Source organism: Molothrus aeneus, chromosome 3 (genome assembly GCF_037042795.1).
Source record: "Molothrus aeneus isolate 106 chromosome 3, BPBGC_Maene_1.0, whole genome shotgun sequence".
Classification (NCBI taxonomy): domain Eukaryota; kingdom Metazoa; phylum Chordata; class Aves; order Passeriformes; family Icteridae; genus Molothrus; species Molothrus aeneus.
The window spans coordinates 68,175,758-68,200,669 of record NC_089648.1 but is presented as its reverse complement, the minus strand read 5'-3'; the positions used below and the strand labels follow the sequence as shown (position 1 = coordinate 68,200,669).

Below are 24,912 nucleotides of genomic sequence, written 5' to 3'. Positions count from 1 at the left end.
TGCTCTCTCTGCCTTTGGTAGTGCCCAGACCTCTGCTTCCAGGGGAGGAGAGAGAGGCTGGGAAGTAGCACCATGGTAGAAGGGCAGCAAGACTTCTTTCCTAGTTTAGATCCCTGCTTTTATGGGGCAGGGAAAGGGAGATTTCATGGTCCAGGTTTTGGGAGTGGTGAGGAGAAAACTTCAGTGAAAGTGATAAAATTTGCTCCATTCTTTGTGTCTCAGCTGTTCAGGTGTTACTTGTGCCCAGCAAGGCTCAGCCCTGCTTTGGGAGCTTGTGTGATGGCGGCCTCTGTCACGGAGGCCGATCCACAGGAGAGAAGTGCTCGGCATTCCGTGTGGTTTGGCTCCAACAACAGCTCTGCTCAGCTCAAAAATATCTCAATTATCATCCCTTCTTTTGCCATTTTAATTTTAGCTGAAGTTGAAGGGAAGATAAATGGTTTCAATGTCCCATTTGTTTCTGGGAGAAAAGAATGGATTTGCTTTGAGAGAGTATTAAAGAAAGGATGCTGGGTAAGTAGTCCCTGTGGGGAAGACGCTGGAGGCATTTGTTCCTGGCATTTGTGTCACAGCAAGGCAGGCAAACATCCGGCTGTGCAGGGCAGGGTGTGGGCACTGGAAAAGGCCCCTGTGGCTAAGCCCTGTTAGGAGGACTAATCAGAATTGACAAGGGCTGAATCTCAGTCAGAAGGCAGCTGATACTGATGGCTGGCTCAAGTCAAGGTGGTATTTGGGCAATTAAGATTTGTTCAAATACAACACTAATTCTGTCAGCTACTGCTAATCAAACTGTAACCAGGAGCCTGAAGTACTGTGTCTGCAGCTGGGCAGAGCTGGGGATCCTGGGGCAGCCACCATGTGTGAGCTCTGGCCTTTGTACAGGAAGAGGCACATTCACAGGAACTGGATTGAGAGGGTGGCACAGGACTCTTGAGCACCCCTCCTTTCTAGCTATACCAGCCTCTGTCTTTCTCTGCAGAAAAACCTGTGAGTAGTAAGAAGCAGCCCCAGAATGCTGGATTTCAGGTCTGTTCTTATACCATTTGGGTATCTCTGCCACAGGCCTCAGTGCAGCAGCTCTCTGGTGTCCAGGAGCCCATTCCTGTTCTCCCTTGGGGAGAGCTGCCAGCACCACAGCTGAGAGGCTGCTGCACTCCACAGCCACAGGCTGGGGCTCTCCTGGAGCTGCCCAGGAGTACTGGGCTGGGAGTTGGGATTGCCTGCAGGTTGTGGCTTCTGCTCTGATGGCAGCTGTGACCAGATGAAGCCACTCACACACAGATCCACTGCAGTGTTTACCGCTTGAAAAGTGAGAGGGCACTTGGATGTGGCTGGAGAGCATAGGATGGAAAGGGCCAGTTTAGGTTTCTTGGAAAAATTCATGTCTACCTTTGACCTCAGAAAGCACCTGGAGACTCAAGCGCTGCAGGAACTGTTCACAGACTGGAAAGGCCCAGCTCAGCTGTACAATGCCCTTAAGACAGGAAAGTTTTGCTCTGCTTTTGGAACATCAAAAATCCTGTATTTTCAGTTAAGAGGAAGCACCAGATGCTTCCTGTTAGTCACAATTTTTGACAGTTTATTAATCTTTCTCCCCTAGATCTTTTTAGATATTTTAGCTTCTTGGACTGTAAACTTAAAACTGTTCTCAGAAGGTTCTGTAGAAAAAGAAACCAGTCTGAGCTGAAATCCAGGCCAGGGGACAGAAATTAGACTGCTTATGGGCTTGGGCAGCATAATCGAGTCCCACTCCTGGCCCTGCACCAGACACCCCAGGAATCACACCTTGTGCCTGAGATAGCTTTGTCCAAATGGGTGAAAATACCAGCAGTACAGAAGAGGTGTTCCCACTACAGTTAGTGAAGCTCTAGCTCTGTTTTTAAACTTTTCCTCCCACCATTTCAGACTCAGTTAAAAAATTCATGGCTCATGATTTTAACTGTTTGCTCAGTTACTGTTTCAAACATTTTAAATGGTCTCACACCCAGTAAGAACAGAAGCTTAAAGTTAAACCACACAAAAACGCCAAGAGAAAAAGTTGTTACCTTTATTTCAAAAATACCAGTAATACTGACAGATTTAAAAAGCAATTCACACTCATACAAAAGTATTCATGTGTTCTCCAAAACCACTGTATATTAAACGTCAGCATTTTAATCACGTTTTGATTTACTAAAAATAGATGTTTTTTAGCCTAGTTATTTAAGCAACTGCAAAAATCATTAAGACCAGCGTTGGGCATGTAATACAGTAGGACTGTTTGGCAGTCTAGAACAACATTCCCACACCTTTTCCTAGCTCCTTCTTGGTTCATCCATGAAAAGGAGGACAAGAAGCTACTTGACACTTTGTGTAGGTAGATCTCTAAGAAGCTTTGAGGACTCCAGTCCCCTTCTTTCCATAGGAAGACCATTGCACTTTGGAGCTCACGAAATAATGCTGAACAAACATCCTGTTTTTAAGGCTAAACTAGTTGAGAAAATTGACTGCTATCTTTCAAATTATCAGTGTGGACAGAAGAGGTTTAGTTCTGATTAAATGGGGAATCTAAATAACAAGGCTTTTTTGAAACCACACACAATAAAGGCTCAGACAATAGCAGTGCTCACTTTCACTTCTAGCTCACCTGGAACAGCCTGGGTCTGTTCACTCCACCTGCACAAATAGCAGCATCAAGATTTTCTAGAATTATTCTCGTAGGGAAAGCAAATGCCATCAAGTCCCAGTTCTTTTCACACTCTGACTCCCGCAGTATTTGCCTTAACACAAGATCTATGTATCTATGGTTTGCTATATTGCCACAAGTTCAGAGAATGTCCCGGGCTGTCTAAAGCCAAAATACCATGAGCAGGCAGCACTTCTGCACAACCCTGTCTGTCAACTGCCAAGCGTTCGCTGCCCAGCGGCAGCAATGATATTCCAAACATGGAAATAGCTGAAACTAAAGGAGTTATGGCACAATGGGCATCTTAACTTATAGCTACTGTTGGTCCTGAGGCTTCGTATCTTCCTCTGCCATACTGCAGCTGCAGAACATTCCAACGTCGACAGGCAGCCAGAGACATCAGGTCATATAGCGAGTAATAGCTCTCAGAGCATAAAGTAGTTCGGCTTGCATCCGAGCTTCTACCAGAAGCAAATTTACATGGACCTGCAGAGAGAGAAGAAGTTCTGCTTTAGCATCGAGCTCACCGCCACACCTGCAGCCACAGGAAGCCTGGGGGCTGTGGGCACTGTGCTGTGCAGCAGCAGCAGGGGAGCACTGCCCTGTCACAGCCAGACCTCGCTGTGGAGCTCACTGAGGGGGGCAGAGGAACCAATGCCACACCCTGTGGCACTGTGGCACAGTGTGGCACTGGCCCATGGGCACACTTATGTAGGGCCAGGGCCATAGGAAGAGGAAATCATCCTTTAGCAGACCAGCTGGTTTAGCTGGAAATAACAGACAAGCTTTCAAGCACACAAGCCCTTCCTTCTCTGGCAGCACAAAATGCACAGCTTGTTCAGTTTCAGTGAGGCTAATGACTAAAGGCAGAAGGGCAGTGAGTACCTGTGGAGCAGAGGGGGCTGATAGCAAAGGCAGAGGTGATAAGGACATTTGTCCCTGGGGACTGAGAGAGAAACACACAGGCAGCTTCCACCTGAACAACACAGAGTGGTTGGCAAAGGTGAAGCACCAGAAAAACTCTCCAGTGTGATAAACCCTCTATCTCTACTGACACACAGGTGTTCAGTAGCTACTGGAGCTAAGAATTTTAGTTCCCCACATCATCTCCTCAATGCCTTTACTGCATTTCTTTGAGGATGAAATCAGAAACTTGTGGGGGGAAGGGTGTGAAAGTATTTTTTCACTGACAGCAGGTTGCTGTGAGTTTGCTCTGGCATGTAAGGGCTGTGTGTGGTTTCATTTGCATGATCTCTGTGAGAATGTGTGGTTATTGCATTCAGTGACACATATGTGAATGAGTCTTGGCTTTTGATGGCTATGGAGATGCAAAATTTTGGGCTTTAAAGAAGGATTTGAGTGCTTGGAAAGCTCATCTATCACAGTCAGTCTAACCAAAACATAGGCAGTGTTTTACTTGAACATTAAATCATTGTAGTTACATGACCCTTCTTTAAGGGGTTTTATCAAGAATTAGAGCCTTTAATGATATGAGCATTAATGATTTCTGCATCTTTATGTTTCAGCATTGACTTTAAGTGAGGCCAAGAAATACCATTTCAAAGAAAAACTGAAGGACATAAACTTAATGGATTCAATATCTGGGAGTTAATAGCAGGAAATGGGAGGTGTAATTCAGGCTGTAACCCAGCAGCAGAGCTTTTAGGCTTTGATAAAAAAACTCTTTTGGAGCTATCCATGCCAGAAGGACCAGGGGACTGGAAAGAGCCTGGGCCAGCCAGAGAGCTGTTCCAAGTCTGCTGCCAAGGGATGAATGGACTGTGTACCACTTTGCTGCCTCTCTGAGATACAGGCAGTACTGACTGCAGTTGAGGTGAAGCTGTACCATTGTCATGTCTAACCCCCTGTACTGCTCAGAACTTGCCCAGTCTATGTCAGCTGTTACCCAGCACACAGGCATGAGGAAAGGCGAGATTATTTCAGCCCAGGAACACAACACTTCCCAATGACTTGACTGTGAGCAGAACCCCAGGAGCACCAGCTAAAGCTTAAGCTGTAGCTGTCAGGGAGACACTGATGTGGGGCTGTCCCTCAGCACACACACCAACTGTACCTTCTCAGAGTGTTCAAACTGTCTCCAGAAGCTATCATACATTCTTTTTGTGGTCTTTTCAGGAGTGCAAACCACAGTCTTGATATAAACTTTAAAGCTGCGGTCCAACAACTGATTAATTTCACCATAGTCATAATCATCGTATCTGTTTGGAATTGAAAGAAAAACACTTTCATTTTCAAGCAGCAGTTATTTCACTTGCATTGTTTCTAAGTTCCTATGGCAAAACAAATTATTGGGTAAGTGTAGCACTAGTGGCCCTCCCCCATAAACAAAAATATGTTTAGAAGTACATGCATGTTTGCTTAATAAATAGTTCTGGTTCAACTTGAGAAAGAAATGCCAATGTGTTTAGAATAAAAAGAGTAAAACTGACCTTATTCCAAACATACAATGAATATAGTTCCAAATAGCTCGTCTTAGCATTGAGGTATCCACATCTTTGTGCATGGCCATTGTGTTGTAAGTCAGATTATAAGCAATATGAAACTTCTCATCAAGTAGTTGTCCCACATCTGGATAAAGACGATTAACCAAGGAATAACCATGGTCTTCCCAGGAATAATCCTTAGAATAAGTAAAAATGCAGAATGAAGCATTTCAGAAATAAACTTGTGAAGAACCAGAGTTTTAGTATAGTAAAGATCCCAGGGCAGATAATCCACTGGGGGTAGGGGTCGTTCATTTGCTGGCTTAATTTAAGCCTCACCCATGGGGCAGTGAGAACACAGCCATTTCCAGGTTTGGTATCTGGCACAGGTTGTTCCCTGAGCCCCCTGATGGCAGCCCCCAGCCTCTTACCTGAACACGAAAGGTGGGCACGTGCATTCCGTGTCGGGAGAAGTCTTTGTAACCATAGCTGGTGTCCTCAAAGTGCCGAGACACATCTCTTGTTGCTGCAGATTCTTCATCTTCTGTTAATGTCAAACAGAATTGCACACAATTTGGATAGAACAAATTGGAAGTGTATGAGCAGAACTCCTGCAGAAGAATGGGTCTCTGTGCTTTTTAATCAAACACATTTTCACTGGATTAGCTGTATTAAGATTCTCTGGTACAGTTCTGTGACTGCAGCTATGGTGTTCAGAGGCAACTCCATGAAAAACACTCAGGTTTTTTCTTACAGACAAACATTTTTTTCTCCCTTCTCTTGTACTGCAGTCTTCACCCCATCCCCTGAATCTAGGGGATGTTTTCCCCCTAACTCAAAAGTCTGTAAAAATATCAGGGGGAAAACTGGTTTGAAACAGAGAGCTTATTAAAAGAGAGACTTCTGAGACTCCCATGGTCAAGTGTGTCTTAGAGGAAATTGTATTGAAGAGCCCATTACAAGCCTAAATTTGTAATAGATGAAGTATTGTCTCTCAGTCATCTGAAAAGTAACGTTTCATACACTTAAATAGCAAAGCATGTCAAATGTCTAGTTTTTAGAACATCTTGCAAGATGCTTAAATCTCCTGTGCAATTTCTAAAACTTTTAAGAGAGAGATTCCATTTCTGCTGGAGATTTCTATTAAACACAATTTTGGTCAGAGTGTTATGGTGTGTCTGCAAGCAGGCACAAATCTTGGCACTACTTTGCTTTTAAGTGTTCCTGGAAGAAAACAAGGCATCTCTAATACTGATTCCTTCAAAGAAATGGTAATGTTTGTGTGACATCTAATAGCATTTCTTTCCCCTTTTGCAGGAGTATTTCTCCAAATAATTGGGAAAAGTCTTAATAAATACATACAATAAATACAGACTACATCTGCACTACCTGAAGAGCACACAAACATGCTTTCTCTCTTCTCTCTTTCAAAACGTGTGGCCATCTCTTCTTGGCTGGCTTCTTCTTCATCTCTGCACTCCTGCAGCTGCTTCATCTTCTCCATAAGAGCTTCAACTTCACAGACAGACTCTGTGGACTAAAAAGAAGAGAAAGACATTTCATTTTCATGCAACAGGAACTGACAATGATGGCAGTAATTGCCAAGCCAGAAAGTTTAAACACAACTGAAGTCCTTTACATCTTTAAATAAAGATTTTTCAAGGAACACAGTTTTTGAAAGAAACCTGTACTGACACAATGGTTTACATTTAGTCATCATCTTTTCTCAATTAGACCCCTGGTATTTTTAGCATGATTTAAAAATCACAGCATTTTGGAACTAGTTGTTCTCATGCTAAAATTAGTTTCTCTTAGTCTAAATGTTCAGTAACTGAAAAACAAGGAGCTGTAACAGAAATTTTGATAGAGGAAGTAACCACAATTTACCACCCAACAGTATTTTTCTCCTCCTCTGCTCACAGAGAAGAAACATTGAAGGAAAAAGGAAGGGTGAGTATAAATGCAGATTTAATGAAGCCTCAAAAGAAAGCCAGTGCAAGATAATCGTCTTTCACAACAGCTGTTTTAACACCTCAAGAATTCGGTAATTGATCTTGTAAACATTCATCATCACCAGAGTAAAATTATCTTTAATTTATACAGTTCTGCCCCTTTCCTCCCTGCCTTTTGCAGTTTGGTCCTTCAGAGAGCCAGCAAGCTTCATCAAACAAATTTAAATGCCACCCACACCACTGCAGTAAAATATCACAGGCAAGGATCTTGCAGTGAGAACACCCTCATGGCTGTTCTTAAACCAACACTTAGTTCACATCATTCTTTTCACCAAGGGAAAACAAGTCCAGATCAGCATAACAGCTGCAGGCAGGAGAGAGTGTTTTAAAGAGTCACAAAGTTGTGAATGATCTGTTAAAAATGATCCTTTGTGTGATGCATGACAAACACCTCAAGGCAAAAAAGTCTGAGAGCCTGGACTCAAAGGAAGAGCCAACTTTCCACTGCACAGATGAAAAATGCATTCCCGGCCACTGCTGCTCAGGACACGTGTCATGAACTAGCTGAGGCTGGGACTCATCTCAGTTCACCTTTATGAATGACAGGCAGAAAAAAATAACAACAGAGATTGTGTCTGTTTCCCTTTGGTAGCTTTCCCCAGCTTCCCAGTATCATTTCAGCTCCTCCTAAATGCATTTTTTCAATACCCACATCTGGATTAGGCTCATCAATCCCACTCTCAAAAGAATAAAAAGAGACAGGCACCCTCCACGTATTAAGTTTACAAAGACATAACTATTGTTGGAAGAGACTGTTTGTTCAGACAGACACTTACTGGAATACTTGCAGCTGGGCTGGCATGGATTTCATCCACCCCGTGGTAACCATTTGTTATATCACAGATGCAATAGTTACTGACAGAGGGGGGCCTGAAGGTGTGACCCCCTTCACAGTCGATCTCTGGGCTGATCCCACAGCCAAACGTGAAGGAAGCAAGGGAGTGGTAGTGTGTAAGGAGAACAACTGCATGGATCAGCTCTGCCAGGGACCAGCTGTTCTCTTCTGTCTTCAGAAGTTGCTTTAAAAATAATGCAAGACAAAAATATTAAAAGTCATTCATTTGACCCCACCTTAATGCACTTTATCGACACATTTCTTAGTCAGGTAAAATTACTTTTGTGACATCCAAACATGCTTCCTCACTCTGCTGCCATTAGTGTGCTCAGTGACCTGCCATACACAGACCTGCATGGTTATGCCACAAAGGACACAACTTCTCTCCCCTCTGTCCCTGGGCAATTGAATAAGTTGGGGTTTCTTCTTTTGCACCATGTGGCTTCTGTCGAGGCCATACTGACTTGCACTGAAATTTCACACTTCTGATGAAGATGCAACCACAACTGTTGCATGTTTGTTCAAATGGTCTTTACAGCATCAGAAAACCCAGGCAACCCCTTGCAGATCAGCTGTGTAAAAATCTAGCACAGGCTCCCTCCATTTTGTCCCTGTGGGTGGAATGCTCTAGATTTGACAAGAAGCTTCAAACCCCAACTTCCCCTTCAGGCAGGAAAGTGTGGGAGGTTTGGGGCCTTCTGGCAGAGCGTGCGCCCTCCCCGTCCTGCCCCAGCTGGACCTGCCACCACCTCCCACCAGGCCAGGCAGCACAGAGGAAGTCCCAGCACCCACATGCTCCTTGCTTAGGGCACAGAGGAGAGCAGAAGGGGTGGAAGAAGCAGCCCTTTGGTGGTTTGTTGGTGCTGCAGTCCTGGCTGTCCTGTACCACCACCAACCCCTGGGCAGCTCTGCCAGCCTGCTCTCTCCATCCCACCTGAAAACACAGCAGCAGCAAGCCAGACAAAATGTGGTGGCTGGTGTTCTGTCTAACCTCTGGCAGCAACTCAGAAACACTCAGGGGTTCTGGCTACTGAAAGCACACAGCTTGAGGAGGGAGGTGCACACCTGAGCACCCTGTCATTGCACCAACAGAATTCCAGCATGACAGAGAAATTTCAGGGTGTTGTAAATGAAATTTGTTACTCATTTAAGAGCAGTTATGATCCTGTTAGTTTTACATAACAGGGCACAAGTGATACTAGATCATGCAGTGATGTAGCACTGAAATCAAAGTCATTACCACAGAACATCTTTCACCCTGTCTGGCTCTGAATCCAAGAATCTGGGATTGCTTTACTGAACAAAGGGGACATTCACATTACTCTGTGAAAGACCTACCTCGATATGTTCCTTGGTGATAAGCCAGGGTCGGTGAGCCAACATTTTGTTCAGTTCTCCTAAATTTTGCAATTTTTGAGGTGCATTTTCCAGACCATTCAACCATTTCGGGTCTCCACCAACATGAAGGAAGTCATTCACATGGAGGTTAACAAGGTAAGAGCACTGATGTCGTGCTGCAGCCTAAAAAGGAAAACAGTGTGATACAGAAAACAATTAGAGAAAGTTAGTACTTTATGACAAATACCATAAGGCATCATTTCCTCAAAACATCCAAGAATAAGCCTTGCACTGATCAAAGACTCAAGTAAAAAAAGTTTTCTGAAATTAACACATCAGCTTGTTTTGATTATTGTTCTCACAACATAAATAATATCCCTTGTTTATACACACCATCGTTATGCTGGCTACAGGTGCAACATGCCTATACCCAGGGAGAAATACAGGCATAGATTTATTGCATGTCCTGAAGCAAGTAATCCATACTGCATCCTACAGCCCAGGGGGAAGAAGCTGTCTCTAGCTGCATCTTTACCAGCAACAATCAAAAGCAGGTTTCAGATTGCATATGGCAAGAGAAACTACAGGCAGCTTCTCAGTAAAGAAAAGCCCAGTACCATTTACTCCAACAATTTCTATATCAGATAAAGACACAGCCCAGAACCTTAATTCAACTTCAGCAAGCAAAGGTCATTGAACTGGCAGATTAAAAATTAGAAAACCACTTTTGGCAGAAAACTCACTCAGAATTTACATATTCAGAAATGCACAATGGGACCAACAATTGAGTTAGGAGAAGTGTATGTGACAGGACACAGATACAAAAACAAGCTTTCTTGAGAAACAGTTTCTGAGATACTAAGGATGCCAAAAACAAACAATTATCTCATTTCTACAGCATGCTTTTCCCCTTTTTCTCAGAGTCCTACCAAATCTATGAACATAAAGTGCCGATCTTCTGAAACCATCTGTAAAGCAGACACTAACAAACAAACAGACACAACACTACTCTGCTTTCCAGCTAGAAACTGCAAAACACAGCAGCAGCTGCTCTGGGGCAGGGCTGGGTGCGTACCATGATCCCGATGTAGTGCCGGTAGTGGAGCGGGAGCGGGCCATCCATCTGCAGCAGATAGTGCTGAGTTTTGAGAAAGCTTTCCAGATACTGCGGGTGGAAAACCATCACCAAGGTGACGTTGTCCAGCCGGCCCAGCGTGGCAAAAGACTCTGCAAACAGCGTGTGCATCGTGGCGTCCTCCTTCCCCACCTGAATTGTCTGATCGGAGAGAAGGAGCAGTGAGCAATATTGTCCAAGTTCCACCAATAAAATAGCAAATAAATACATTACCACAGCACCCAGAGGCCCCAAGTGAAAGGAATTATACTATAAATCTATTAATGACATTAAATCAGTGCACATAAGGCACATTAAGTCCCTGTAATACCTCTCATTTAGGAGATCACAAGTGGTTATACCAGCAAAAGGAGATTTTTGGCTTTAGTCTCTCTCTAATACAACGCTGACTTTCATTTTTAACTGTCTCACCTTCACTTTCTTGAAAACCCCAGGTTGATCTTAGTTAATTATAACTAAAAGCTAATTGAATCATCACTTTTACTATAGAAAAAAGAGGGAAAGAAGTGAAAAGCTGGCTAAGAGAGAAAAAAACAGGAAATTGAAAAAGACTAAAACTCCTAGAAAACCACAGGCATATTACTAACTTTTCCTCTACTCCAAATTCTCTTACCAGACAATCAGGAGATAAGCAGCAGAAATGCTCATCCAAAGCACTCTGAACCTTCTCAGATTCTTCAGAGTGGTAGAGGCAGCTCAAGAAAAAGCAATCCCAGAGCAGAGGGGCAGGTACCTTGTGGACCAGTAGGAAATTACATCCGGATGTTCACAAGGAAACAGTATTGGGTTTCTCTCATACTAGATAGCAGCATGGGAGGGGTCATAACTATTCCAAAGCTCCCCAAGGCTCTGACTGTTCTGTACGCTAGAACTGTGGCCAAAGTCTCAGGACTGAATGTGATACCACTCCTGAAAATGTTTTGCAGATCAGCAGCTGTCCTGAAACCACTGTGGGCTACTACTATAAAATGATGTTCCTTAAAAGCATAAAGTTCACTATGTACTTGAAAACACTACCACACCTCCTTCTCAGGGATGAATCTGCTTGGTCCGTGTCCCAGTGGTCTAGGAATTCTTATTCCAAGTTCCTAGAAAAGAAAATTACACCACCTCAGCATTTAGTTATAAACAGCTTTTCAGCTGTGGTTGCAAGAAAGAAAAGAGTTCTCCATTCAGAGCTGGGCTTATTTGGGTACTTGTGGTACTCTTGCACGGGCACTTTTACTAGTACTGTTTGTACAAATGCAAATCATTTTTTATACAAGTGCTTTATAATTAGCTGTGCTTGTTTACAGCACACTGCCCCACTCCAGCAAAAAAAGTTCAGCAACAAAGGCCCTGTCAACCAAAGAAAACACACACAAATTTATATGCATGCACACACACACACACACACAAACACACTACAGGCTGGTTCACAGAAAATTCTGCATAAAGCATATTTTGGCAGGGTGTCCAGGACAAGGAGTTCCGAACATGCCGGCTGCTGTGTGGTTATGCCACTGATACAAAACGAGGCTGCTGTGTGTGTGTACATCCGCAGCTCGCCAGCACACAACACCCTGTGCATCTGTCAGGAAATGAAACAGCTGTAACCCTAATCAGATTTCTTCTTCCCAACCTCAAAGAGCACTTAAACTGCTCAAAGTACCTGATCTACATTTGCATCTGCTTTCTTTTCAAGATAGGATAAAAAGCTATTCACATTTGCAGGGAAGGAGGGAGGGAGGGGAATTTGCTCCATCAGAACAGCAGCAACCACATCCTTCCACCTGCTTGTGTGGATGTGTTGCCTTGCAGGGAAGGTGGAGGCTGGATAACCCTGGCAGTTCACTACTTGTCCTCTCCTTCAGCCAGATGCAGCTTTCTGACAGGCCTATGGCCCCCTGGTCCTTTGCTGCAGCCAAGGAGCAAACACATGGAAGACTTGGGTGCATTTGTGTCCTGCCCATTAACACCGTTCCCTTTGGAAGGGAGGGAGCCATGTGTTCCAGGGCAGTCTCTGTAGCACAGAGCAGCCCCCTGAGAAGGCACAGCAGGTTCCAGGTACCAGAGCAGGACATGGCCTCACCTCACACTTCCACAGATGCCTCCCATGCCATCTCTGCAGAGGCTCCTCTGCCGTGTGTGTGGCACTCTGCAAACCAGCCCTCCTGAGGGGATTACTCCCCACTGAGCAGCTCGGCTTCCCCAGGAAAGATGGGAGCCCTGCCAGCTGATGGCATGGCACTCTTACAGACGGAGACCTGGGATTAAAGCTGAGGATGGAGCTGAGTGCTAAACACCAGGCATTATATAAACTAATGGTTTGGGCTCCTTATCTGTGCCCTCTTTCCCAATCATCTTTTAGAACACATGCATTGCCTCTGTTCCATAGCCAAACCCGCCCATTTTGTGACCACACCAACTTCTCAGGCAGGTTTAGATGAATAAATACCAAGCACTGAGCCAGTTCAGGCCACACAGAGCAGAGGGGCACCTTCAGCTGGTCCAGGCCTCTGAGCAGATGATGCCCCAAGAGCTGCCTGCCAAATGCAGTTGTTAACTTTGACACATTTTCCTCACATAGGTAAAGGCTGTTAAAATGTGCAATACTGGCTGCACTTTTTTTCTCTTTAGCTGAGGTTTCTATTTGCATGAATTTCACTGTACAAGAAGCAATTTTATTAATCAGTTACTGTTTCCTGAACTTTCCCCTAAGATTAAAAAACAACCTCAGAGAGCTGGAAACAATGAGTGCAGGCACAAGTGGCAACTGCCAAACTCTTTAGACTCTGACAGTCTCCTTAAATCCCAAAGTCAGATACCTTCATTTCTCAAGTCTTACTTGGATAAAATAAGATCAAAGGGTATCTCTTACAAATAGTCTTTTCACTTTTTCCCCTCAGTGCCACTTTTTCCTGCTATGGGTCCCAACACACACAAGGAAATTTTGCCTGTCAGCCAAGCAATGCCACTTGTAGGATGGAATTTATCAACATCTCTCTTTAAAACTTCAGCAGAGCTTCTTATTTTGGCTATAACTACACTCGAGAAACATAGCCAAACAACAGCAAGCAAAAAGAGAGATCATTTAAATTGTAAACAGGATTTAAAAATTTAGCAGATGTCTGCAGTTTGCCAGATCAAGCCCTCCAAGACAAATAGCTTGAAGTTTAATTCTTGAACAACTGTTTTTCAGTTTTTCCTTTTCCCAGAACAGTTAGAGGAAGGAAAAAAAACCCAAACCCAGATTTAAGAACCTGAGATCAGCAGACTGCTAGTGTATTTTGCTTCACAATCTAAAATACATCACAATCAATACATTTCTGTTTATTAAAGCATACAGAGGTCAGGCTTACAATTACACAGCAGTAACAGGTTATATTACTCAACCATCCAAACCCTGGCTGCAAAGTGACTTAAGAGGTTTTTTTTAATGATAAAATGAGTTGCTTTGTTTTCCATCAGGAGAGGCATCATCCCCCTGATATCATGGCACCAGCCTAGTACTTGAGAAGCTTGGGGTCAAGGCCCTGTTGTGACAGAGACGTAACAAAGGATCTGTGAAGATGAGCCTGTTTCCCACCTGCAAAACGGGGGTTTCTTCCAGAGGGTGCTGAGAACAGAAGCAACTTGCCATGAGGTGCACGCTTAACACAGTCACGAGAGCTGTGTAAAATCTGACCCATTAGAAGGCTTTTGAAAACTTGTTCTTCAGTTACAAGCTATGGCAGACCTTTCAAAAGCTATTTTCCTCTCTTTTTAGGAAGCAGCATTTAATTCTCCTAGTACTTCAGAAATAGCTGTGTGCTTCCAGCATCCCAGCATTTCAAATACTTGATAACACAGTAATAATTCTCCAAACAGTCCTAGTGAATTTCTCCTTTGTCCTGAACATATTTCTATGCTTCACAATACCCTTCACTAAACCTCCATCTTTCAAATACACTCAAGTCAGGGAGCAACACTCCCTCTCAAAGACAAGACCTGCATCCTGAGCAGACACACCACTACATCTCTCTCCTGCACATTTCTCTTAAAGCACCATCTCACCTGGAGCACCAACAAGCCCTTGGTGAAGCAGTTGTGTCTTGGAGAAGCAGCAGCTGGAAGAAAGCTTGCATTTCTTTTGGTTATTCCAAAAGTATAAACAACTTTCATGCGATTCCAGACCACGGAATTGCACACCAAAGTAACCTACTTAGTGACACATTCTCTGCATCAAACTTCTACTGGCTCCTTTCCTCCTGTTTGCCAACCTCACCACACCACACCACACCACTTTCATTCAGTCTAGAAACTCTGCAGCTGAATACAGCTCAAAGCTCAGCAGAAAGCCAACCACAACTGAAGCATTGGGTGCAAATAAATAATAACAATAACAATAATAACAATAATGATGATGGTGATGCATCAGACGCACTCCATCTTCAAAGCCAGAACATAAAACTCAGGTGGCTGCAAAGCTGAGCACCAAGGGTGGAACACCCAGAAGCTCAAGGTAATGGAAGGAGGTGGGCCTTGCAGGATGGCAATCCACTCCACTGCTCACCTTCCAGACATACCTTGAGAGAAAAGCAAGACTTTAGCCATGTAAGTGCTGCATTGCTGCATGGACAGAGACAACCGCAAAAAACACAGAAAAGCCTCCTCTTTCCCCTTATGTAATGTAACTTGTATTTCTGTACAGCCACTATTATTATTTCCATGGGAACTTAGCTCACCAGGTACCCATCATTTCTCAATCTACACATCCCTCACCATTATCACATCTCATGCATTTAGATAATGCAAGATTCCTGTGAGGTAGGACAAATACATTATCTCCAATCTAGAAGAAAAAAATCCCTCAGAAATGGAAAAGCTACACATCTTAGAGAAGCTGCTACAGAAGACTGGTGGCTTGAGCTGAGATCTCTGAAGTCACAGGCTAATGCCCTAACTATCAGACTGTGTGCCTGTTCAGAGACTTCTCAGCCAGGAAATGCTTTATGCAAATTTACACCAAGAAACAGCACTGCAGAGCTAAGACAGAAAAGTTAATGAGACAACTCTGCAAGCTTAATTATATACTTCCCAGTCACCACTTACTCTCACCAGTCTGGCTCAATTAGCACATCCAACTCCTCAAGGACGACTAGACCAAGAAGTCCATACTGCCTGCACATACATGCTCAAGGAAGTCCACTCTAAAGCACAAATGTGTAAATTCACACAATGTAGAGCTCTTCTGTATCTTACAGCTGTTGATCCAGCCCAGTTTGTAGGTAGCTTTTTAAGCCTCTTGACAGGAACATCATTCCCGTCAAATTTATGTAAAATCCCGAGATAAAAAATTGAACTGCAATAATGTAGAAGAGGTTTGTAAACACTAACAGTATAACACACATTACCTGTGCTAGCAAGAGAACATCATCTGCTTTGGTTCTGAATCTCTTAAAACAAAAAAAAAAAAACAAAAAAAAAACAAAAAAAAAAAAGAAAAGAAAAAAGTCATGGTCTAAGCAGACACACAGTATCAGAAATTTCACCTAGAAACACTGAAAACAGAACTAAGCTACAAGCCAGGTCACAGAGCCTCTGGAACAGGAACAGCTATCTAACCTAAGCTACAGTTCTTCCTCCATTGTATGCCTAAAATGCTTTTTCAGATCCTTGTTGGTCCCTCACTACTGGCACCTTGCAGCTAGAGCTCTGCCGCTTATCACAAAACCTCTCCCAGAACTCCATGGTAGTTTTATCCAATGAATCTGGGACTGTTACCAAACTGCTAATTTTCAGTCATTCAGGACTGATGAGCTATGATCCACAATGCTCATTCAGACTGCTTCCCTGGTGCTAGCACAGTGAGTCATTTTGCTCCCCTCAAGTACAGTCAGTACCACTATCAAGTCTACCAGATTTATATCTATCAGAAAGAATTATTTACGTACTTACTTAGGCCTTCTCCCTCGAAACAGGGAACATTTTATCATAAATAAGCCACAGGTGAAGTAAGATTGTAATTATCAATTTACTTCACTAAACTACATTTGAATTAACATCTTTATCTGAATCATCTATGTCTTGATTAAACACTAAGTGCTGCTAGATTCAAACAAAATTATATGAAAATCGCACCCATAATACAATATAAAACAATCTCATGTAATGAACCAGAGAAGGAAAATGAGATTGAGGTGAATTTTTTGAGGTAACATTTTTTCTAGATAACCAGTCATCATTTTACATAATCTAAGTGCTTTCCTACCCAAGCTTAGGGTTAAGAAAGGCACAATGAGCTGTGAATTAAAAACTCTTCGACACAATTTCCCAGTGGAATTAACTCCTCCAGCATGCCTGTGCTGAAAATTCAACTCAGTATAATATGATGAGCATTTGAAGCATGGGCATTAAAAATACCCATTTAGGTCTTTATAAGCTTATAGGATGAAATGCCTCTAAGCATATAAGTGTCCAAGAAGGTTGTGCAGCATTTCCAAGGGAGACTTGGCACTTACCAGTCTAAGAGGCTTCATGCTGCTCCTGCTGCTGCGCTCACCATGAACTGTCTGGTTCCTACTTCCCCTTTAAAGGCCACTGACACCAAAGCCTCGCTGCTGGTGACACTGAGGCTACAAGTAGAGTTTCCTTGTTTAGGACCTTAACAACAAGGACTGGCACAACTGGCCCCACAGGACAAGCTGTCCCCAAGCTGATACATACTCAGCTTAAAAACTGTATTTTCAGTTCTGCTAAATGCAGTAGCTACTGTAGTTTCCATACTGGTCAGAAAACTTTTAGGAAGGGGAGACTTAAGAACAAAGAGTGGTGATTAAATACATTTCTTTTCCTACACACAGAGAAATCCTACACCTTTTCTAAATGTGGGGCTATGCAGAGCTGGCCATTTTTCCTAGTTTACTTTTTTACTTAATCCTGAAGTAGCTGCAATTATTGTGGCTTTCCCAAACAAACCATGATTCACATTAAAATGACAGAAAAAAAAATTATCCTAGAAATGCTCATTTACTTTAAATTTTCGCACTGGTTCCATTTGCTGGGTATTTCAGACTGTCATTCAGCTGAAGCAACAGACATGTCTCCACTTGTACGGATTTAAAGAACTGGGAACAAGTACTCCCCCTCTGTTACAAAGCGCTTTGTTACACAGACCTACCACTCTTCACTGGAATTAGAGCATGGCAAATGCTGAACTGTTCCTCTTTCATATAGAGTATGTTATTCTTACATGAATTTAATTTCATTATAATTTCTCTGAATGTCTCAAAGTCCTTTGAAATACCTGATTTTAAAAACACCCCCATCTAGTTTATGTGACTTGATTCAAGAGAGAAATCAAGGCAAGGGAGAGTGTTTCCAAGATCACGCACCTTGTTCACAATGGCAGGAATGAAAGCAAAGCCCAGACTCCACTGTCTCCATCTCTAGCACCTCTTCTCTGGTCATTTTCTAGGACTGACAGGTACAAGCAGGTCCAGCTGCAGCAGTCTCAAGGTGCCTGCCTATGTGCTACCTACTCTTACTCAGCATTAGCAGCTCTTCCTGCAGTGGTTTTGTGACACAACTGCCTAGAGTCCACGACCCAATTTACTTTTGATATGAGCTCACTGAAACTGAGGCTGAGTTTCAATGATTAGTGCCTAACTTTTTTAATATGGCACTTCTGTGGTGAAACAGAAAGCATTAAAGGGCAAAGGATTTTGAATGAATGCTTGCAATTTCCCTGCTGTAAACACTATTTAAATACCAATAAATTGGTGGCACAGAAGGAAACAGTCTAAATGTGACAGTAACCCTTTGCATTACATAGACTGTACTGCTGGATTATGTCAAAGCAAAGCATATTCCATATATATGTATCCATATGTATCCATGAAGTACTGGGTTACTCTAAATCAGAAAAATACAAAACAGGCTCTGCCGCAACCTACACCACTTCTGAGGATTTAAAATTTTCCTTTAAAAGAAGAATCTTAACGTGATGAGACTAAGAAATTTACAAGAGAGATCCAAATCAGCAGATTTATTCCTTTCTAAATAATGCTCTTGACTTGCATTTGTTTATAATTACAGCCCGCTCTTCTCCATGAGAAATACAAGACCAGCCTTACTGTTTCAAAAGGATAATCCAAATCTATGCAAGAACGACGTAAACGCCGGGCAATTCCGAGGCAAAAGCCACCGGGACGAGCCCGAGAACCCTTCAGAGGTACCCGGCTGCCGCACACCCCAGCGGAACCCAGCTCCTCCTGGGAGCAGGGGCTTCGCGGAGGGTGGCGACAGCATCTGCGCTGTCACCGCGGGCAGCAGCTGCTCATCCCGCGGCTGAACAGGACCTGCGGACCCCCGAACGACACCCTCCGAGCGAGGAGCCCGCAGGCAAACGCCTCTGCTGCCTCCTCAGCCGCGCGGCTCATCCGCAGGGGGCTGCCCGGACCCCGCCCCCCCTTCCAGCAGGGATTTCTCTGGGGATGCGCCCGGGCAGAGACCCCCCCGGCCAGCCGCGAGTACCTGGTGCTGCCGGCCCGGCCTGGCCACCATCCGGCCGGTGCTGCGGGGCTGGCCCGGACTCGCCGCTCTCGCAGCCCCACTGGGCTCTGCCCCAGCGCCGCCGGGGCGGTGCCAGCCCCGGCCCGCCCGCCCGGCGCAGGGGCGGAGCGGCGGCCGCGGCGCTGCCCCGCCAGGGACCGGCCTCGCCGCGACCCCGCCGCTGCTCCCCGTGCCCGGGAGTGGCACCAAATGCCCCGGGCGGGGGCACAAGAGGCGGCAGCCCCCTGGCAGTCCACCCCGGCCCGGCAGGACAGCCCCCGTCCAGTCCAGCCCCGGCCCCGACCCACTTGGCTCCGTTCCGCTCTCCTCCCCAGCCCAGAGACGCTCCTCGGACGATGCTTTCCGCCCCCCTCTCCTGTTCCTGATGCAAGTGTTTCTACCTTGTCTTTAAGAAACAAAATAATTACGGTTTTTAAACCGAGAAATCGCAGGAGGTTCACATTTTGCAGATATTTGTGTGACTAAGTGCGCTGCTGCTGCTGCAGAAATCTGGCCTCCTGCCTATTCCCAAGATCAGAACAGTCCTGGGCAAACATATGTTTTGCAATCGTATCAGCAAAACACTCAGCCTTTGTTTGCAGCAGGCTGTGCTGTGCCTGCCGACCCCCCAGCACTGTAAACTCTGCCAGATGCCTTGCATCTCCCACCTCTTTTGGTCTGGGATTTTATGTCATCAGTTATTTCAAAAGAAACAAGTTCCTGAGCTGGCCCATGTGATTTTTATTTCTTTTTTCTTTCACGACATTAAAAGATCCATAGAGCTACATGCTGTTAGTTTTTACTTCAAATAATTCCAATTAAAATAAAATATGGTAGACCCCAAGAGGAGATCTTCTGTTGCAGTTTTCATGGGAGAAGGGCCAGGACAGCTCTGAACTTCTAAACATACTCACCTGGGGGAAGGAAGGCTTCTGCCTACAGTTCAGGCTGTGTGGTTTTGAGCTGTACTAAGTTATCTTAACAACCAAGCAGGGAAATTCCATGACACTGAACTTTACACTTCTGTTAAATGTAAAACTGAATACTGCAAAATTGCACACAAGCTGTTCCTGTTATCAAACCTAGCAGCTAAATGCAGAAAACACTGAGGACAGTGCTGTCAGGGGAACATGGCAACATGACGCAAGGCAGCATTTCTGCACATCTCTAATTCTGGAGCCTTAAAGGCTTTCTTTCCTCTCCAGTTTCCAAATACCACCAAACCTCTGGGTCATGCAATGCTGGAGAACCAAGGGATACTCTACTGCTGAAGACTTAGTAGCAGTTATAAGGTTAAATTACCTAGAGATGCCAAGCTACCACAGTTCCATCCTTATTTGGAGCCTTGGCTTGAAGCTGCTAATTTTCTCCAGAAGAAACTGAGTGTCCTCACCTACTTGCACTTTATAAAATGCTCAAGAGAAGCATGGAGAAAGAATAATGCAATACTGGCAGAGAAGATTACACTTTGTGAGCTAATAAAATAAACTAATGAAGAACAGTGCTTAATTCCCACTGCTTACTTCCTTACTTCAGGCCAAGGTATAACAAAAAGGTGGCATGGGCTCCTCTTCCAACACAGGCAGAAAACTGGCTTGCACTCAGAAAAACTATTGAAAGGGAGAGAAATTACCTGAAAGCTGAAATGCGAGAAGATGCCTCACCATAAGAAGCCTCCCTGGATGATAGACAAATGGTCATCTCCTTCAGTGCATTTGTTAATACCCTTGGAAGAAGAGGTGGGGGAGGAGGGGCAGAACTCCCTCAGTTCCAAAGTGGTTTTGTCCCACTGCCTGGGTATTTGTGAGGAAGCCTGTTTATATTAACAGTTGTTCCTATACAAAGAACCTTGGCAGATACAGATTCTTTTCTGGCATTGTCCAAGGGAAATTCTCTCTCTTTAAACAACCAACTCAACAACAGAAGGTAGGAAATTGTATCGTGTTCTCCGCTTTCTCTGTCAGGAGAGATGGAGGCAGTGACAGCATGTCAGAAAAACTGTGTACAAAGGGGAAGAGGAAGTTGCACAGCCACAGCAAACAAGTAATAATGGACTTAAAAGCTCTCCCATATGGCCAGAGTACACAAGCCCTGCTCAGGCCCCAGGTATGCCTCTGCCTTAGCAGAATCCCATCACCCAGCTTGCTGCAAGCCCTTTCTCCACCCCACCCCTCGCACAAGTGTTTCCAAAGTGCAACTCCTCCAAACTGAAGAGCCCACACAAACCTGAGCCCCCTGCTCATCTATAAATCAGTACACAATTGCAGACTGAAATTATTTGTGTTTGTGAGCTAGTATGACCAACTACATGAGCAATTTCATAAGAGAATATGGCACAGAGCTCACTTGGGTACTGAGGAGTGCAAACCACAGTGCAGCTGGAGAACAAGGGGACAGATCCATGGTTTGGTTTGCATAACTGAGTGTTCCCCTGGGGAAACACAACAGTGTGTTTGACCATGGATCAGTGCAAGTAAACAGATCCAGTGAAATGCTCCTATGGGAAAACACAACAGATGTTTAACATGAAAATATCGATAGACATCGAGTTCCTTTCACCCAGAAAGTGTGCATGAGATATACTCAAAGCAAACAGCACCTACAGCATGGAAGCACACTCCTTCAGAGCAAGCATATCCATAGACGTTGGCATTTAACATCTATGCACTCTAAGTTATCAGAAATGCAATTTTTCCTTATTGCTACATTTAAAGAAAAGCCCTGGGCAAGCTAAAAGGAGACCAACCAGCTACAGTGTGAAAAGCCTAATACTGCAAACAAAAATGTCTGCACTTTGCTGCTTTAAGTTGAAACAGTTCTGTTTCAGTCCAATAGGGCAACTTTTTGAGTCAAGTTCAGCACAAACATATGACTCCAAAGAACTGGCAAACCTAGATCTTAAATTCTTTCCACAGAAAAGCCATCCAGGCAGGAACACTTGAAATGCCTGTTATTGCAATGCCCTGGACAGCAAATTAGTATCTTGGAGGATGATCAGATGATTCTTTCCCTGGAACATTTACAAGTAAAACCAGGTAATGCTTTGGGGCTCTGAGCTGATTTGTATTAGTTTTAACTCCACCTAATATGGTGCCTTAATGAAGTCACCAGGTGTTTCAGCAATGACTAAGCAGCCCCACACTGGCCACTATGAACATTTCTCTGTAGATTCCTCTCATTCCTTGCTGTCCACAGCCACTTTTCATAACTAATTTCATATGTGTCTATTAATCTCTTCTATCCCTTGATTATACATTGTTATTTCTCAAACATCAAAAATCTTTATCATGATAACAATATGGCACAGGAATCAAACCATTCATTACAGTGATGAAAGAATTTAAATTAAATAGAAGAACATACCATTGTAGCATGCAAGTAAAAAAAAATACGGCCAGTATTTGAAAGCATTCCTCTTGATTTAACCTTGTCTGATTAAAAAAAAAATCATTCTATTATTAGAATTGTTACACAGTTTTAGGAAGGAGAATAAACTGTATTCTTTGTACAATCTAAATTCTTGCTGTATGTGTCAAAAAGGATCAACCCTTTAGGAATGTCACTACACCTGATGCTTTTACAACAATAACAAAAACAAGTTGTTTATTAGAATGGAGGGCTGGCAATTGGCCACATCAGGGGATAAGTTTAGATCAATATACAGAAGCTTTCCTTTTGTAGTCTTTAGGATTGTAAGGTTGGCTAAGACTGAACATTTTACTCTATCCATACATTAGATGTATTGTCTTTTCTCCAAACCTTATCAGTCCTCAAAATGCTGTTTTTCTATTTCTAGACCCTGCTTAAATGCTGTTTTCTTAATGGCCTCATCTTAAGCATTAATGGGCAAACAACTTGCAAGTGATCATGCTCGTTTGTGAGCAATTATAAATCAGGTCATTCATTCCTAGCCCACTGTATTTCCCATCTTTTCTCTCAGAGCTGCAAGAAGCTGTGAGACTCTTTTGTTTCACCTGAGCTGTTATCACAATTGACTGACTTGAACTCACCAAGCTGCAAGAACTTCAGTGGTTTTATTTGTTTCCTGAACTATGTGGTTCATCCCTTAGGACTCTTACTGCCCCCAAAGAGTCCTTCTTCTGGTAATTTCTACCTTTAAGATATCTACAGCTCACTCCCACCTCTAAACCACAAGTTGTTTTGTTTTTAATGTCAGCACGGCTTATCCAAATTTAACGTTCTGCTCTGCAGTTATTAGGTAGCAGAAGTACAAAGTTTAATTTAGGGAGCTATAAGAAGTTTAGATCTTGAGATTATTCATGCTTTGGCAAGGACACAAAAACAGAAGTATGGTTTCTAAGACTACTGTAAATAGGTAGATTAAAGATGCATATCTAAAGCTGAGAAGATTGAAAGAGTGTTTTACTAGATTATCCTTCCCCTTTTTTATGAGGGTACACAGCCCTTCCTAGGCTGATAGGGAGCAGCTGACCTATTGAAGTTGTTTGTCTGGCTGGCTGTGGGTTCTGCTGCTGCTCTTCCGAGGTGGCCCCAGACTGACACACCACATAAGAATACTCAGGTCAACAATTCCCCCCAGATCCAACTCTCCCAAAATCCAAGTCTGTGTCAGTTTTCAAAGCTGACCTTGGTATCTCAGAGGTAACTTCAGAACTTTTGATGGCTAGAGGCTGTATAGAGAGGGGATTGGCTGTCCAGCTGCAGATTGTCACCACTCCCTGGGGAATGGAACATCTGTAGGCTGCCAGTCACTCTGCAGTCTCTCAGTACTAAATAAGCATTAAGGTTAAACAAAACTAGTTTAACCTTAATAAAAGAGTGTATTTGGAGTTCAGACAAGAAAAATAAAACTTAGCTCACAGCTGTCTAGAACTGGTTTGGCCTAAATAGGTCACCTCTCTTTCCTTTAGTAGCAGATTGCTGGGTCACACCAATGCCAAACATATTTCCCAGCTCCTTGGAGTTGGGACCCATTCTACCATCTTATACTGATGTCCCTTCTCCCCAGGATGAATACTGAAAAGTGATGAATATGATGTGTCCAGTGAAAATTCACCCTTAGGAACTTCCTGCAACTCCTGATCCTCATGATTGATTGAGACAATTCAGTACCTTACTTGCTATGCTGCCTGGAATGGTGTGTGACCCTGCCTCACCACTGTCATGTGAAAATGCTCCTGGAAGGCCTGTCCTGCAGAGATGGAAGTGTCCCTATCACTCACTGAGCAATCAACTGCCAACCAACCTTCTACAAAATGCAAACATATGTCTTCAAAGCAAGGGAAGGCCAGCTGAATCATCTCTATGAGTTTAAGGCTTCTGTTTGTTGTTTTTATTTTTAACTGCATTTAACCTCAGAAATAGTCTTTATATGAAAATATAAGAAAAAAACAGTGAAATGCATGTCATTTCAGATAGAAATAAGACACAACAGCAAGCACATGGGGAGAAGGAAAAGGCATTTAGGAGTACTGGAGTGTTACACTTGGCTTACTGAAATTGGCTGAGACCATGACAGCAAGTGACCCAGAGCTGCACTGCTGTGAGGTGACAGTGAGTGTGCAGGAAATGCTGTGCAAGTGTCCTGTAAAGAAGTTGCATCTAAAACCTGCTCTCATATTCTGGAGCATACAGACATGCAACCCAGAAGTGCATCCTACTAGAAGCTTTTTGCCATCTTTACTCCTAGGGGCTCGAGTGTGTTTCTAGAAAATTGCTTTATACTGTGACCTGAGGCTCAGGCCTGATTTGATTCTGCAGGTACAACATACAAAAACCTTACTTTTGCAGGGCCTTCACTAAGAAACAAACTAGAAATTTATAGAATGCTTTGTTAAGAAACCAATTCAACCCTTAATCTCATATATATTCACACTGCATTCAAAAACGAAGATATTTTTGTGTGTTTTCCTTTTTGTGTGTTTTGTTGTTTTTTTTTTTTAAATAAATTCAGCGTTTTCCCCACAAAACCACAAGTAACAAGAATG

General features: G+C 43.5%; 2 protein-coding genes across 5 annotated transcripts in view; one reads left to right on the top strand and one right to left on the bottom strand.

The window, feature by feature from the left end:
• The window catches only part of ARMC2 (armadillo repeat containing 2), a 70,336-nt gene extending 63,129 nt beyond the window's left edge, over positions 1-7,207 (top strand). For both annotated transcript variants that reach the window (XM_066547126.1, XM_066547125.1), the window contains exon 20: positions 6,427-7,207. The gene's annotated coding sequence lies outside the window, so the exon portion shown is untranslated. The remainder of the gene's footprint in view (positions 1-6,426) is intronic.
• The window catches only part of SESN1 (sestrin 1), a 78,233-nt gene continuing 55,354 nt past the window's right edge, over positions 2,034-24,912 (bottom strand). Inside the window, exons 1-10 of one of the 3 annotated variants that reach the window (XM_066547128.1) lie at positions 18,926-19,031; positions 11,452-11,517; positions 10,370-10,570; positions 9,295-9,477; positions 7,898-8,140; positions 6,499-6,646; positions 5,541-5,653; positions 5,116-5,306; positions 4,740-4,884; positions 2,034-3,151 (exon numbers count right to left, since the gene is read on the bottom strand). In XM_066547128.1, coding sequence (XP_066403225.1) covers positions 3,065-3,151; positions 4,740-4,884; positions 5,116-5,306; positions 5,541-5,653; positions 6,499-6,646; positions 7,898-8,140; positions 9,295-9,477; positions 10,370-10,570; positions 11,452-11,517; positions 18,926-18,955 — 1,407 coding nt within the window. In that variant the 5' untranslated portion in view covers positions 18,956-19,031 and the 3' untranslated portion in view covers positions 2,034-3,064. Of the gene's footprint in view, positions 3,152-4,739; positions 4,885-5,115; positions 5,307-5,540; positions 5,654-6,498; positions 6,647-7,897; positions 8,141-9,294; positions 9,478-10,369; positions 10,571-11,042; positions 11,381-11,451; positions 11,518-18,925; positions 19,032-24,912 lie in introns of those variants that run through there. The other 2 variants (XM_066547127.1, XM_066547129.1) reach the window with 2 other exon arrangements.